The sequence below is a fragment of the Anguilla anguilla genome, chromosome 7 (assembly GCF_013347855.1).
Source record: "Anguilla anguilla isolate fAngAng1 chromosome 7, fAngAng1.pri, whole genome shotgun sequence".
NCBI lineage: Eukaryota > Metazoa > Chordata > Actinopteri > Anguilliformes > Anguillidae > Anguilla > Anguilla anguilla.
In genome coordinates, this window is record NC_049207.1 from 56,780,129 (window position 1) to 56,795,474 (window position 15,346).

Here is a 15,346-nt window from a genome sequence, read left to right on the forward strand (position 1 = left end):
AACTCTGGGATTCTAGAGCAGTAAAAGCAGAAAGCCGGAGAAGCAATCAGCGTCCTTTCAGGAGCCTCCAGAAGTCACGCTGCGACTCACTTTTAAAATTATATCCCAAAGCAAGCTGCAAACAGTCTGGTATTGCCCCATCGTTGTGAAAAACGACATTAGCACCAAAAATTCTGAACATTCAAGACAACAAAATACCACATTGTAATATCTGATGTAAGCTTTACTTCAAAATCCTGTTACATTGAGAACTGGCAATCTGAAATCAAAATGCCAAAAACAAAAAAAATAAAATATAAAAAATAAAAACAAAGAACAACCATTAAACAAAAAGTACAAATGATCTAATAACCATTCATCGTCACAAACAACCCTGTACAGCCTTTAAGATGAAGTAATAAAAAAGCTTTATACAGAATGCACCTGTTAAACTGCGTTTCAAAAAGATTATCTAAAAATAAAAGATACACTGGGCGTCAACAAGCAGAAAAAACGCAGCCGAAAGTGAAACCGAACACAGATCAACCCGTGCTGAGCACCAAGTGCATGACCAAACGCAAACAAAAAAGTCTCTCTGTTTAGGAAAATTAAACAACAAAAAGGAAAGTAAGTGCTAACAGTGAGGCTCTGTAATACCATGCATCTGCCACAGCCGTGACTGGAGATCACTGCGCTGCTCACACTCAAGCACATAAGAGCAGAACCGAGCGCGTAGAAATCTGGGCGAAGAAAGGCCAGGCCAGGCCAGCCTGTCCGTCACACACTCAGCTGTGTGAAAGTGCAGCCATCTTAGATTATAGACACATTTCCAAAGGCAGACGAATACGGTTTTCCTCCTCGGAGCTGAAAATCAGTTTGACTCATTCTCAGCAGGCTCAGGGAGTTCCCCTCCAGCCCACCGAGGGGCAGTAGAGTATAAAACATACTGCAGACGGACGCGGAGCGCTGGGCAGACTGCAGGGGCACCCGCACCAGCAGGACATGGCAACAAGGGTCGCATGCAGTAAATTTACACACAGGAAGGATGGAGGGAGGTCAGAGGTCAACTACTGTATATAAAACTGCCCCCCCCCCCCCCCCCCTTAATTCATGAACGTCGGGATTCAATCCTAAAAGCGCAGCCCGTGTTCTTTTTTACACTTTTCTTTTTAGTCTTTACACCACTAATAGCATTAATTTCCATTAGAATGAACAAAACAAAACCAAACGAAACAAAACATACATGAGAATAAGGGAAAGGAAACGCATGGAAGCGCTTAGGAAATCTGGGCATTCATTGTTATGCAAGGGGTTGATATCGTTCAGTATCTACCAATTTGTGGTGAGTGTCGAACCTGTTATAATTTCATTGTTGCGAGACTTAAAACTTTTGTTTTGACAAATATAAAATAGTGCAAGACAAAAGCACTGTGCAAAATTGCCTTATTTAGTTCTGTATTTAGCCTGTGCTACAAAGCCCAGGATTTGACCTCTTCTAGCTATGTACCCAAATCCGAGAGAGGGCTTTATTTACAAACTCAGTTTACCGCCATTTTGGGTTTAACGGGGACCACTGCAGAAATTCTAACGTAGCTTATCTGTTTATCTGTTTTCAATTTTTGATTTTCCATTCTCTTTTCCTCTGATTTTTAACCAGAAATCAAAACCAGGGGAAAAACCCCCATCAGTAATTAGAGTACTTTATGGTTTGATTCATACCACTGAAAGGGATTTAACAATACAAAAAGCACATATAAACTGACATCGAAATAACAAAATTATTCATTTCAAAAATGCAATACCTTTTTGGAACATCTTGCACAATTTGTAGTAATTTATCCTTCGTGCACCCTTGTGTGGCCCAATACTGTCCGGTCCTAAAAGACCAGCTGATGCACAACAGACATAATTTAGAATATAAATTTAAAGTTATTTTTTTTTAATAACATATTTTGACTACTATGAGAAATAAAACAAGTGCTTTTTCAAACTGAAACATAAAATAAGTGCTGATTTGATTGAGAAAGGGGGCAATTCCCCAGGGGTATCCCATGATGCCTCACTCACATGAACAGCGCCCAGGTCTGCGCATGCTGTCTGGCGAGAAGGACAGCCGCTACCCCGCGCCGCTCCTGGGCTCCAAGAGCTGTTCTCAGAAAGTATTTGGATCAAATTTTTGTACTTAAAAAAATCAAGAAAAAAAAAAAATGCTAAAACAGAAGGCCACCAATATCTGAAAGACCATTCTTCACAGCACCCTCAGCACTACTTCCCACGTTTACATTAAAAAGCAGTACATTCATTCAAGTCATTTTGGAACGAGTATTATACAGATTACAAAAGCTCCAAAAAGCACCATTACATCGGCACTGTCTGAGGGACGGGGGGGTGAGGACCCCCACAGCCCGTCACCTCCATGAGACAATTACAGAGAACAGAAAAGAGGGGGTTAGATTACACTGTGACACAGCATGTTATGAGTTCATTACTGGAATGAGACCTAAACGAACTTAGAGAGACTCCACCCCCTATACTGCTGACCGCAGAGAACACGTCAGTATGCAACGACCGCTCTACCCTCACGCGCGGCTAGGTCCGTAAAAAATGTTCTTCTTTTGGACGTCTGTTCGCTCGTCAGTTCCAGAACAGAATAAGGTGACCAGACCTCTTCCCTCCGCACTACAGGTGGGCAGCACGGTCCTGAACAGCCGAATGGCCAGAACTCAAACTGACCGCCTTTAACCGGATCAGCCCCACGTGTGCGGTCTGAGCGGTGCTTGAACCCAAAACAGGTGAGGTCTACTGAGCCCTCCATGACGGGATATTCCCGTCATGTTCCTCTTGCTTGGACCTCGAAATCTCCACTGGAACCCCAGAACACCATCACCCGTGCAGCTGTTGAAAGTGTTGCTTACAGCCTGAATTATATTAAATTCTGCAGACGGCTCATGGGCCACAGTATACAACCATTAAAAAACTGCTAGAAGGCTACAAAAATATATACAGTATGCGGAATACCTGTTAAGTGAGCCACTGTTTTGGAAAACTGGAAAAGGACTTTAAAACAGTTCCTTTTTGTGAGTTTGAGGACGTTTTTGACTGTGGAGCACCAAAAAAGATGCGTCTTTTCTCATATATTTCATAACAATAAAAATAATTAGTAATAATCAAAACATTAAATTGGAGCACGTACAGGAGCATGCTTTATAATGCTTTGATTAAGAGACACGTATGTAGCGTGTATGAGTACACACACGTACGTAACATGTAAACGTACACACACACGTATGTAGCGTGTCAGCATACACACACACTCGTATGTAACATGTAAGCGTACACACACACGTATGTAGCATGTATACGTACACACACGTATGTAGCACGTATGCGTACACACACGTATGTAACATGTAAGCGTACACACACACGTATGTAGCATGTGCGCGTACACACACACACACATGTAGCATACGTGTACACACACACACACACACATATGTAGCATGTACGCGTACACACACACGTATGTAGCATGTACGCGTACACACGCACACGTATGTAGCATGTACGCGTACACACACACACACATATGTAGCATGTATGTGTTTCAGTTCCTGCATACCTGCTGTAGGACACATTTGCCGGTAATGCAGTGGGTTCCTGGTCAGTCATAACTGATAGCAGAGTAAAAAAAATACAAATAAAAATAAAACTGTAAAATAATAATAATAATAATAATAATAGTCACGGATTAATGGAGAATAAAAGCAGCTTTCATTTAACTGAAGCACATAAAGCCTTTTTTATAAATGCATTTTTTAGGTACCATAACTTTTTTAACCCAGCATGTTATTTTATGTTATTTTAAACTGGACTGGAAAGCTCTGACCACACTGGAGGAGCTTATTCCCCCCCGTCCCGGAGGGGGGGGGTGGGGGCCTTCAAACGGCCTCGGCCCGCCGGGTGAGCCCCAGGTAGGCCAGGAAGGAGCGCTTGCAGGAGGTGGGGGACGGGGAGGGGGGGGGCAGGGAGGAGGCTGGGCGGGGCCTGGGGAGGGCCGGGGGAGGGGCTGGGAGCGGGCTCGGGGGGAAGAGGGAGGTGAGGGGGATGAGGTGCGTCAGGTCCGAGTAGCGGCAGGAGAGGGAGGAGCTCCGGGCCGAGAGGTAGAGCGGGGCGCGGGGGGGGAGCGGGGCGAGCGGGGCCTCCTGCCCCCCGGACACCGACAGGGCCACGGACTGCAGCGCGTGGGAGGCGGACATGCCCAGGGAGGGGCTGCCAGGCCCCGCCCCTGCCCCAGGCCCCGCCCCCGCCTCGCCGCAGGCTCCTCCCTGGTGCTTCTTGACGTGGCGGCTGAAGACGAAGGGGTGGGTGGTGGCGAAGGCGCAGGCGGGGCAGCGGTAGGACGGGCGGGGCGCGTGCTTCAGCTTCCTGTGCAGGTTGAGGTTGTCCTTGCGCTTGCAGCTGTAGCTGCACTGGTCGCAGTGGTACGGCCGCTCGCCCGTGTGCACGCGCACGTGCTCGATCAGCTTGTTGGCGGTCTTGGACAGGTAGCCGCACTGCTGGCAGCGGTAGTGGTTGCCGAGGCGATGCCCGCGCACGTGCGTCTCCAGCTCCGGCTGGTCCCGCTTCACGGCCTGGCAGATCCGGCAGCGGTACTCGGGCTTGTAGTGCGTCTTCAGGTGAGCCTCCATCGCAGCCGGCCGATTGGTCGAGTACATGCAGAATGGACACCTGGAACGGAACACACACAGACACAGGCACACACACACAGGCGCGCGCACACACACACACACACACACACACAAACAGAGACAGGTGTGGAGGTTACACTGCTGGACTCAGCACACACATTGTCCAAAACATCAGATAGGGGCAGCAGCCTGTCAGAGGCCGGGGTTAGGGGGGCTGGCTGTGGTGTGCATGTGTGTGTGTGTGTGTGTGTGTGTGTGTGAGCGTGCGGGTGCAGCTGCAGACACAGGGAACAGGGTGCATGTGTAGGTAAATGAATAAATGAATGGCACTTACATTTAAATAGCACCTTTCATCTGCTCAGGGCCCCAAAGCGCTTCACAAACCCTGCAGAACAGAATCACCTCAGAAACCGTTGGTGAAGCCCCTGTCTCCCGACCAACCGCCACACGACCTGCTGCACCCCAGGACCCGCCCACCTTCGGCTTCAGCCAATCCCCACACAGGAGCCTGACCTGCCTCACCCCTGGACCCGCCCATCTTTGGCCTTGGCCAATCCCCACACAGGAGCCCGACCTTCCTCACCCCTGGACCCGCCCATCTTCGGCCTCGACCAATCCCCACACAGGAGCCTGACTTGCCTCACCCCCTGGACCCGCCCACCTTTGGCCTCGGCCAATCCCCACACAGGAACCTGACCTGCCTCACCCCTGGACCCGCCTCCTTTCAGCCTCGACCAATCCCATGGGCACAAGCCCTCACCCACTAGCCAGCTGGCGCATGCCTCCACCCCCCCCCCCCCCCCAGACCCCGCAGAGTCTGGGCCTAGACGCAAGTTCAGTGGAAAGAATCATATATCCAAGAAGCACAGGAAACAGACAGAATTCAAATGTATGCAGTGCTGTCAGTGGGCCCCCCATTTAGAATAATAACCCTGCTTTTCCACACGCGATCCTGGTGCCCCCACCCCCGCCCCCCCCCCGCTGACACGGCTCATCTAGGGCGACTGAGGTCACGGGCAGACCAAGTCTGAGCATGCTCACTCGCAGCGACTAGTGTCCATGCTGGGCGTGGCCTTTGGCCTTGCCTCTGATTGGTCGGTTGTCTTGGCATCAGGCCTGAAGGTTCTAAATGCTCTTTGGCGCTGAAGATCAGATCCCCCCCCACCCCCCCACCCTGCCACACTACAACACAAGATGTATTAAAAATGGGTTGTTTCTGTGGTGTGATTGGTCTGTTTTTCCCCTGGGAGGGGCACTGGCATTGGCTCCGGCCCCAGGTCTGGTCACATGGTATCTGGCCCAACAGAGGATGGGAACAGGGAGCAGGCCGTCTCTCAGTGAAACGGTCCACTTTACACCCCCAGAACAGGGGGGTGGGGGGGGGGGGTGTGAGAAGTTTAATTTGGCGCCTCAGTCTGTGCGGGCGATGGGGTGAGGGAGGGGGAACCGCCAAAACGCACACGTCAGAGCGCCCCGCGCCTCCCCCCGCCTCCCCTCCCACGGGGGCGGATTCCCGCCGTGAAACCTCAGGCTTCACTGCGCGGCGTCCGCGAGCTCCACGCCGGGCTGCCTGGGGACGGTCGCCGTCGCCGTGCCCGTCTGTGAGTGACAGAAGCCTCTCCGCTGCCCACAACGGCCAAGCTGATTGGCTGATGACCGCCAGCGCCAGTAAATGGGCTTCTGATTGGCTGCCGCCGTATGGCCTGCATTAGCACATTATTCATATAAGCTGCTAAAAGTCATGAATCAATATTTAATAACGGACCACGAGCGAGATCTCTGCTTAGTGACACCCCCGCAGTGACACACGATGAGCGGTGCGAACTTCGCGTCTGAAGAAAAACACAACGCAAAGACTTCCTTTTGTGTGTTATGCAAATGAGCGCCTACATCACTGAACAGGCATCAGTCACTTAATCACGTTAAATGGAGCAGTGGGACTGGCAGGCAGTTTTTTCATTAGGCAGAGCTAATTAATTATTAAGGCTGAGGGAGGCACAGTGTTTGTGGTGCAGAAAACAGCAAACACACGTGCTGCGTACACTGCACACGCTCCGGGTGAGCAGCGCGGTCAGACTGAGCTTCTCTTCTCCAGAAAACAGCCCAGCTACTGCTGCCGGCCCAGTCAGTTTGCGCTGGATGAAGTTTTTGGCTTTAACGTGTAAATGAAGTAACAGTTGAACGGCAACAGTGCAGCTGATGCAATAATGTGCCACAGCCTAGTTACGCATTCTGGACCGTGTTCTACTGATCAATTCCTAAATAACCTGTCAGAAAACGTTCATGTCCATTACGCTGTTCATCTGTCTCTTTGGACGTGTGAGTTTGGCCACTGAGCCACCCCACACCATCCTCATTATGAATTCCCATCAGCAACTAAATCCACAAGAGTCATTTGTGTATAAAACAAAGCATTGATTTGTTCCATCAGTGAATCGCTCGGTGTTTTACTCTGAGACAGTGAGACGGATCTGGAGTGAGCAGCTGTGAGGTGTTCAGATGGAACCCTCATCCTCACCTTTTCAAATGAATCACCTGTCTGTGTTTTTCTCCTGAAAGCAAGAGTGACTCAACTGCCACAAATTCTCAAATAAACGCCTGACAGGCAACGCGTGCATGAACACGGCATCGACCCCCGGCCCCTAAATCCTGCATCGGGCCGGGATGCCTCTGCAAGCTCCCTGCCAGCCTAGGGTGAGAAGCACCGGAATATAAGTGTACAAAGAGGAGGAGGAGAAGAGAGGATGAGATGCGTTAGGGTGGAGGAGTGCAGGATGGACTGAATGCTCAGTCAGGGAGGAGCACTGGAATAGCAGTGGAAGTAGCAGATGAGAGAGTGAGAGAAGGGTTGCTATTAAAGGAGGAGAGGATGGGAGGGTTACAGGAGTGGAGGACTGGATACAGGCAGAGGATAACTCTGGATGGGTAGGAGGAGAGAAGGAGGGAGGAGGGGAGAAAAGAAGGAGAGAATAGGAGGGTTAAAGGAGTGGAGAGAGGCAGAGGGTGACTCAGGATGGGTAGGAGGAGAGGAGGGAGAGAGGGAGGAGGGGAAAAGAGGGAGGGGTGGACAGAAGAAAGAGGGTGACCAGATCTGGGGGGGCGGATGGGGAGGGAGGTGGAGAGAGGGAGCGGGTGGAGGGGTGGAGAGAGGGAGCGGATGGGGAGGGAGGTGGAGAGAGAGAGTGGGTGGAGGGGTGGAGAGAAGGAGCAGATGGAGGGGTAGAGAGAGGGAGCGGTTGGAGGGGTGGAGAGAGGGAGCGGATGGGGATGGAGGTGGAGAGAGAGAGTGGGTGGAGGGGTGGAGGGAGGGAGCGGGTGGAGGGGTGGAGAGAGGGAGCGGGTGGAGGGGTGGAGAGAGGGAGCAGATGGAGGGGTGGAGAGAGGGAGCGGGTGGAGGGGTGGAGAGAGGGAGCGGGTGGAGGGGTGGAGAGAGGGAGCAGATGGGGAGGGAGGTGGAGAGAGGGAGCGGGTGGAGGGGTGGAGAGAGGGAGCGGGTGGAGGGGTGGAGGGAGGGAGCGGGTGGAGGGGTGGAGCGGGTAGAGGGGTGGAGAGAGGGAGCAGATGGGGAGGGAGGTGGAGAGAGGGAGCGGGTGGAGGGGTGGAGAGAGGGAGTGGGTGGAGGGTGGAGAGAGCGAGCGGGTGGAGGGTGGAGAGAGGGAGCGGGTGGAGGGTGGAGAGAGGGAGCGGGTGGGGAGGGAGGTGGAGAGAGGGAGCGGGTGGAGGGTGGAGAGAGGGAGCGGGTGGAGGGTGGAGAGAGGGAGCGGGTGGAGGGTGGCGCTCTGGGTCTTGTGCTCCTTACTTCAGTCCTCCGCTGGGGACCGTGTGGCACTTCTTGTGCTCCAGCAGCTGCTCGGGCGTCTTGAGGAACTTGTGGCAGACGTCGCACTCGAACATGCGCGTGATCAGGTGGATCTGCAGGTGCCGCTCGTACATGGGCCGCGTCTTGCACACGAAGTTGCAGAACACGCATTCCAGGCCTGCGGGCGAGCAAACAGACCTTCAGAACCCAGGGGCCTGCTGCACCCCCCAGTCACCACCGACGGGGCACTGGTTTAAAAACTCTGACGGGACAACGCTCTGGTGTCCTTTGGAAAAAAGGTTCTCATCAATTCATCCACTAGCCCTCCACCCGCACACACAGGTAGACCGCTGATGAAGACTAATCCCTAATCCCATTTCTCTGTTTAGGATTCACACTAGGGCAGGTGAGGCTATGATGCATGTCTGCAGAAATATAAACAGACAGAACAGCCGAGGTGTAATGGTGGAATAAATCTGCTTATTCAAGATGACTGTTATTGGCTGAATTCACACTGAACCACCAAGGTCATTCCAGACAAGGAAGAGAATGGAATATCATATTTATGTGGACAATGCAGCTCCTGCTTGCAAACTGAACGGTCTAATGCCGATGTAAAATCACTACCAGCAACGGAAAGCAATGGAGCTCTAGAACAGCTCCAGACTCATCATCATCGTTAATGAAGGCCCGAACCTTTCTCTGATTTATCTTCTGTCCCCGCTGTGGATTGGCTGCCCCCGGACAAAGGCGGGGCCAACAGGCTCTTGAGCTCCTCGTTGCCGTGGGCGACGTCGCTGGTTTCGGAGCCGCTGAGCGATTCGCTGAGTGCGGAGAGCGAGGAGGAGGTGCTCTTCGTCTCACTCAGGGGGCTCCTGGAGCTGAGGCCTGCCAGGACGGGAGGTCCAAAAGGTCAAAGGTCAAAGGTCAAAGCTATAGGTCAAACTTCAAACCTACAACCTTATTCAACTGTAAATAAAGCACTGTGTGATACCCTCTTATTCAACTGTAATCAATGCACCAAAGGATGTCATTTCTTATTCAACCACATTTAAGAGATGTAGAGAAACCAGGAGAAACAGGAAGAGGAAGAGAGACATAGAAAAACCAGGAGAAACAGGAAGAGGAAGAGAGACATAGAGAAACCAGGAGAAACAGGCAGGGAACAGAGACATAGAGAAACCAGGAGAGACAGGCAGAGGAAGAGCGACGTAGAGAAAGTGGGAGAGACAGGCAGAGGAAGAGAGATAGAGAAAGTGGGAGAGACAGGCAGAGGAAGAGAGATAGAGAAAGTGGGAGAGACAGGCAGAGGAAGAAAGACGTAGAGAAGCTGGTCTCACCTGCGTGGTCGGCGCTGATGTGCAGCTTCATATCGCTCTCCTCACTGCACACAAACTCACAGGAGCTGCAGCACAGGGAGAACATCCACTGCTCCTTGTCCACGTGCAGGGACATGTGGCTGACGAACTGCGCATTGAGCTCCGTCTCGAACCCGCACACATGGCAGCTGGGTGGGGAAGCACAGCCGTCAGCCAATCAGAGAGGAACTCAACAGAGCACTGCTTCTGCAGACAAACGTCAGTGTGTGTGTGTGTGTGTGCGTGCGTGTGTGTGTGCGCGCTCATATTTACCTGTAGTAGTAGGGGCAGTTGTTGCGCTGGCTGCTCTCTGCAGTGACGGCAGTGACGATCTGTTCTGCATCGGTGCTCACCAGCTTCACGGAGTGAATGGTGAGGTGCTGATTGAGGTTGGCCCGGCATTTGGCCGCGTAAGGGCACAGGTGGCACCTGTACTTCCTCTCCTCTGTAACGACAAACAGAAGGACCCCGCTAAGCACTCTGGGAAAACAAACCGAAACGAGACGGAGACACACTGCTGACTGGTTTCCTCTTGCCTCTAACGGTCATTTTGTTTGCCGTTTGAACGCGGGCCACGCTGCAGAAAAGGCCCAGCCTGCAGGCTCCATACTGAGACAGGCAGGCCTCCAGCTAATCGCTGCCGTAATGTCAGCCAAACACGGGTCAGTTCAGAACAACAGAGCCCTAATTACCCGTCTGCAGTAACCAGCTGTCTGGACCGGGCCCTGCTGGTTATAAGCAGGTTCATCGCAGGCGTCAGACTCCAGTCCAGTGCGGTCCAGCTGGACGGATTCATTTAAGGCTGTAATCGGCTGCTAACTGAACTAAAACCAGAAACACCAGCAGGACTGGAGTCTGACACGCCCGGGTTCAGAGCAGGACTGGAGTCTGACACGCCCGGGTTCAGAGCAGGACTGGAGTCTGACACGCCCGGGTTCAGAGCAGGACTGGAGTCTGACACGCCCGGGTTCAGAGCAGGACTGGAGTCTGACACGCCCGGGTTCAGAGCAGGGCTGGAGTCTGACACGCCCGGGTTCAGAGCAGGACTGGAGTCTGACACGCCCGGGTTCAGAGCAGGACTGGAGTCTGACACGCCCGGGTTCAGAGCAGGACTGGAGTCTGACACGCCCGGGTTCAGAGCAGGACTGGAGTCTGACACGCCCGGGTTCAGAGCAGGACTGGAGTCTGACACGCCCGGGTTCAGAGCAGGACTGGAGTCTGACACGCCCGGGTTCAGAGCAGGACTGGAGTCTGACACGCCCGGGTTCAGAGCAGGACTGGAGTCTGACACGCCCGGGTTCAGAGCAGGACTGGAGTCTGACACGCCCGGGTTCAGAGCAGGACTGGAGTCTGACACGCCCGGGTTCAGAGCAGGACTGGAGTCTGACACGCCCGGGTTCAGAGCAGGACTGGAGGCCCGGGTTCAGAGCAGGACTGGAGTCTGACACGCCCGGGTTCAGAGCAGGACTGGAGTCTGACACGCCTGGGTTCAGAGCAGGACTGGAGTCTGACACGCCCGGGTTCAGAGCAGGACTGGAGTCTGACACGCCCGGGTTCAGAGCAGGACTGGAGTCTGACACGCCCGGGTTCAGTTTTGACAGGCAGGCAGGAGAAGAAGAGCGGGTGACTCAGCGATGGCGATTGGCTGACGGAGATTTGGCCCCCCGCAGTGGGAGGAGCCAGCAGGCAGGACGCGAGCGGGTTCTCACCTGTGTGCAGGGACAGGTGGCGTGAGAGGGTCTCACCTGTGTGCAGGGACAGGTGGCGTGAGCGGGTCTCACCTGTGTGCAGGGACAGGTGGCGTGAGAGGGTCTGCTGTCGCCCGAACACCTTCCCGCACACGGGACACGGGTACAGCTGCTCCTTCAGCCTCCACACCCCGTCCAGCCCCGCCTTCTCCGAATCTGGGAAACACAGAACGCCCGTCAGACGCCCCTCCCACTCTCTGCCCCCCCGCCCCCCCCAGGGACCCTTCTCCTCCCCTTAGCCCGCCTGCAGTTACCCAGTAATGGGCTGATGAGATCATCAGAAAGGGACGAGGGGACCCAGTGCATTAACCTTGTGATGAGGCGGCCGCCAGCGAGCGATTAAGATTCCGTACCACACCTTCTCTTTAGGGAGAAACCTCATCAGCGCTCCGAGCTCCCTCCCCGTACCCCCCCCCCCCACCTGCCCCCCGCCCCCCGCTAGACACGGCAACACCGGTGGAATTTCAACTTGCTGCCATCGTTCTAACTGATCTCACAGAGAGAGAAGCCTTTTAATTCCACACACACAGCAGATTACCCGCACATCACACAGAGATAACAGGAGAGCATGAGAGCGTAACGAGCGTACAGATCAGGGTTTAGGTCTTCAGCAGCGTAACGAGCGTATAGATCAGGGTTTAGGTCTTCAGCAGCGTAACGAGCGTACAGATCGGGGTTTAGGTCTTCACAGCGTCTAAGATTTAAAAAATGAAGACGGAAAATAAAAAAGGAGAAAGGCACAGGAGGCGGGTCAGGACTTCGTTAGGGTCGCCCGCGATTCCCGCTAAGGCCAGACCGCGGGCCGGAGAGACGCGCGCGACTGCGCTACGAGAGCCGCCATGGAGACGGAAAACGCCTGTGGGGGGGCTCACCGTGTCCCACAGGCCTGACTGAGGAGCTGGCCTCACCGGGGGGAGGGTCCTTCAGGCTCGAGCTGGAGGAGAAGGGCGATTGTCCGAAACGGTCCTCCAGGAAAGGGCTGGAAAGTGAAGGACACTCCACTCATTCACTGGGAATCACCTTTTTACAAAGCTGTATGTTATATATACATCGTTAGTGATGCTTTACAATTCACACTAGGATATTCACTGCATATTCTGCATAAAAAGATGAAAAAGCTGTGTGCCCAAGTACAGATATGAACAACTATGTGTTCTTTTCCACCCAAGACAAGAGAACTTGTATTATTTCACCACAGCACCGTCTCCTCTACAGGATAAAGGCTGCTCCGTCTGCCAGTCTTTACTTTCTCCTTTTATTAAGGCGTTTCTCCACATCGTTTCTCAGGGTATTTCTTTATGCATTCTGAGAAACAAAACAGGCAATAATTAAAAAATCTCCCAGTCTCCAGAATCTTCTGGCTCACCTGTTCATACCCAACATGTTGCTGTCTTTGTGGTTGTTAGCTTTGCTCACTTTTTCTGAAAGAAAAAAAATGGTATATAAGAGAAACAGATCATAACTATATCTTGCAAAACATACAGGATTGGTAAATGCCTTTAGTTTAAAAGAAAAGATTAAATCCATCAGTCTATTGAAATATCCAGCCACAAGACATTAAAATGCATTCACGCGACTGATGAATTGAAAAAAAAAAAGTGATTTGAATGCGATTTTATAGAGGAAAGTGAAAGGTTGCAGGAAGTATAATGCATATATCTGCCAGAAATCAGGACATTATGTGTACGTTTGAGGCATTAGATTAATCTGAAGCTCCTAGAAACACAAGATTATTCTGCAGGTCCTTCTGAGTGTACAGACTGCACACACCACAGAGAGGCACAAAAAACAGATACATCCTGTTTCCTGTCCGGGGGAGCGGCAGCCTCTTACCTGAGAGCTGGTACAGGAGCTCAGACGCCATTTTGACGGAGATGTCCTGGGAGAAGAGGGCCTTCTGGGGGTGGGCCAGGCCCTCGGGCAGGCCGGACGGGGGCTCGGTCTTCTCGCCCCCGGGCAGAGGGCTGAAGCCTAGGAGCCGTGGGGGGGGCTGGGGGCTGCACTCGGGGGGGTCCACCTCCATGGGCTCGGCCTTCACCGCCACCACCGGGGCCAGCGTATCCTTGCTGTTCTCTGTGGAAACCAGGGAGATGGAACACATTGCGCGTAAGTGCCACGGCAACAGCGAAGCTACGCATTAGCATGTCTACACCACAGGGAGCAGAACTCAAACAGCACAGGGAGCAGAACTCAAACACCACCGGGAGCAGAACTCAAACACCACCGGGAGCAGAACTCAAACAGCACAGGGAGCAGAACTCAAACAGCAGAGAGAGCAGAACTCAAACACCACAGGGTGCAGAACTCAAACAGCACAGGGAGCAGAACTCAAACACCACCGGGAGCAGAACTCAAACACCACCGGGAGCAGAACTCAAACAGCACAGGGAGCAGAACTCAAACAGCACAGGGAGCAGAACTCAAACAGCACAGGGAGCAGAACTCAAACAGCACAGGGCGCAGAACTCAAACAGCACAGGGAGCAGAACTCAAACACCAGGCTGGTCCAGCCTTGTGTGCGCTGTACTGTAAGCATGACTCACATCCTATAATATGGTAGAGAACACACACAGAATCCCACTGAGAGGTTTCCCCACACACTTCAGGAGTATGCTCAAGCACACTAAACATGGAAGAGGCCTTTTTCCATTAGAAATGAAAGGACATTAGTGAACTGCTCTGGGCTACTCAGGTGATGTAACACAGGTCTGCCATGTTGAGCCAACTCCTGATGAAGATCATATAATAGCTTCTAACCTTTTTTTTTGGCATAAAAAGGTCTTCCGGAATACTTCGGAGCCAGCTAAACCTTAAGACTTTGCTCTTCTCAGATTAAAGAGGTTAGTTAAATTCTTGGGTAAAAATAGCTTCCTAGTGAATGGCTGTTCTTTTAAAGGTAACCGATCTGTCCAATGAGCTGGCAGGGAGCACGCGATCGGGGGCGTGGCATCCGGCCACAGCACTGCTGCGCGGAACGAGAGCGTGTGTCAGTCAAATCATTCTGCTGCTCCATTGGATCAGAGCGTGTGTCAGTCAAATCATTCTGCTGCTCCATAGGATCAGAGCGTGTGTCAGTCAAATCATTCTGCTGCTCCATAGGATCAGTGAGCGAGGGGATGGGGCCGGGGGTGGGGCAGGTCCCTGGGCGGGGCCGGAGGTGGAGCGAGTCCCTGGGCGGGGCCGGGGGTGGGGCAGGTCCCTGGGCGGGGCCGGAGGTGGGGCAGGTCCCTGGGCACATCTTTCACTGCAACCCACTCTACCTGCGCTACAGAGATTGCCTTAAGCTTAATTTACAATTTCATGGGGTATTTATGGGGCTGAAGTTGTGTGAGGAGTTTGTATTTCATCAAATCCTCCCAGGTATGTGCCTAATTCACAGGTACAACAGCGTCCCTCGGACTGTAAATTCCCCAGATTGGAGGCCAGTGTTTCTGCCCTGTGAACGTGACTCCATTTGCAGGGTTGTAACAAAGCCCATTAAACTCACCATTAGGAAACACAAAGTGCTTGTGCAGCCCTCTGCCTGTTTGGTCTCTGTCCTGCAAGCTCTGCTTCATGTGCGGTTGCTGACAGTTATTAGAGCTGATTATTGGCCTTAGAATTATGCTAACGGGACGGACGCTCACGGGCAGCACGCCCCCCCCCCACAGAGCCTCCGATTTGATGGATCTGCAGACCTGGAAACAAGGCGTGAGTCTGCTCCGGGGGGGGGGGGGGGGGGGGGGAGAGCAGGAGAGTCAACTCCACGGGGCCACGGCTGTTGTGCTGGAC

At 52.8% G+C, this 15,346-nt stretch overlaps 1 protein-coding gene across 2 annotated transcripts in view; it reads right to left on the bottom strand.

The window, feature by feature from the left end:
• Window positions 1-3,489: 3,489 nt before the first annotated feature.
• Window positions 3,490-15,346, bottom strand: part of znf827 (zinc finger protein 827) — a 42,672-nt gene continuing 30,815 nt past the window's right edge. Inside the window, exons 6-15 of one of the 2 annotated variants that reach the window (XM_035427659.1) lie at window positions 13,409-13,648; window positions 12,942-12,996; window positions 12,448-12,554; window positions 11,609-11,731; window positions 10,101-10,272; window positions 9,810-9,976; window positions 9,166-9,357; window positions 8,470-8,647; window positions 5,005-5,055; window positions 4,569-4,710 (exon numbers count right to left, since the gene is read on the bottom strand). In XM_035427659.1, the coding sequence (XP_035283550.1) occupies window positions 5,007-5,055; window positions 8,470-8,647; window positions 9,166-9,357; window positions 9,810-9,976; window positions 10,101-10,272; window positions 11,609-11,731; window positions 12,448-12,554; window positions 12,942-12,996; window positions 13,409-13,648 (1,283 nt within the window). In that variant the 3' untranslated portion in view covers window positions 4,569-4,710; window positions 5,005-5,006. Of the gene's footprint in view, window positions 4,711-5,004; window positions 5,056-8,469; window positions 8,648-9,165; window positions 9,358-9,809; window positions 9,977-10,100; window positions 10,273-11,608; window positions 11,732-12,447; window positions 12,555-12,941; window positions 12,997-13,408; window positions 13,649-15,346 lie in introns of both variants that reach the window. The other variant, XM_035427658.1, reaches the window with a different exon arrangement.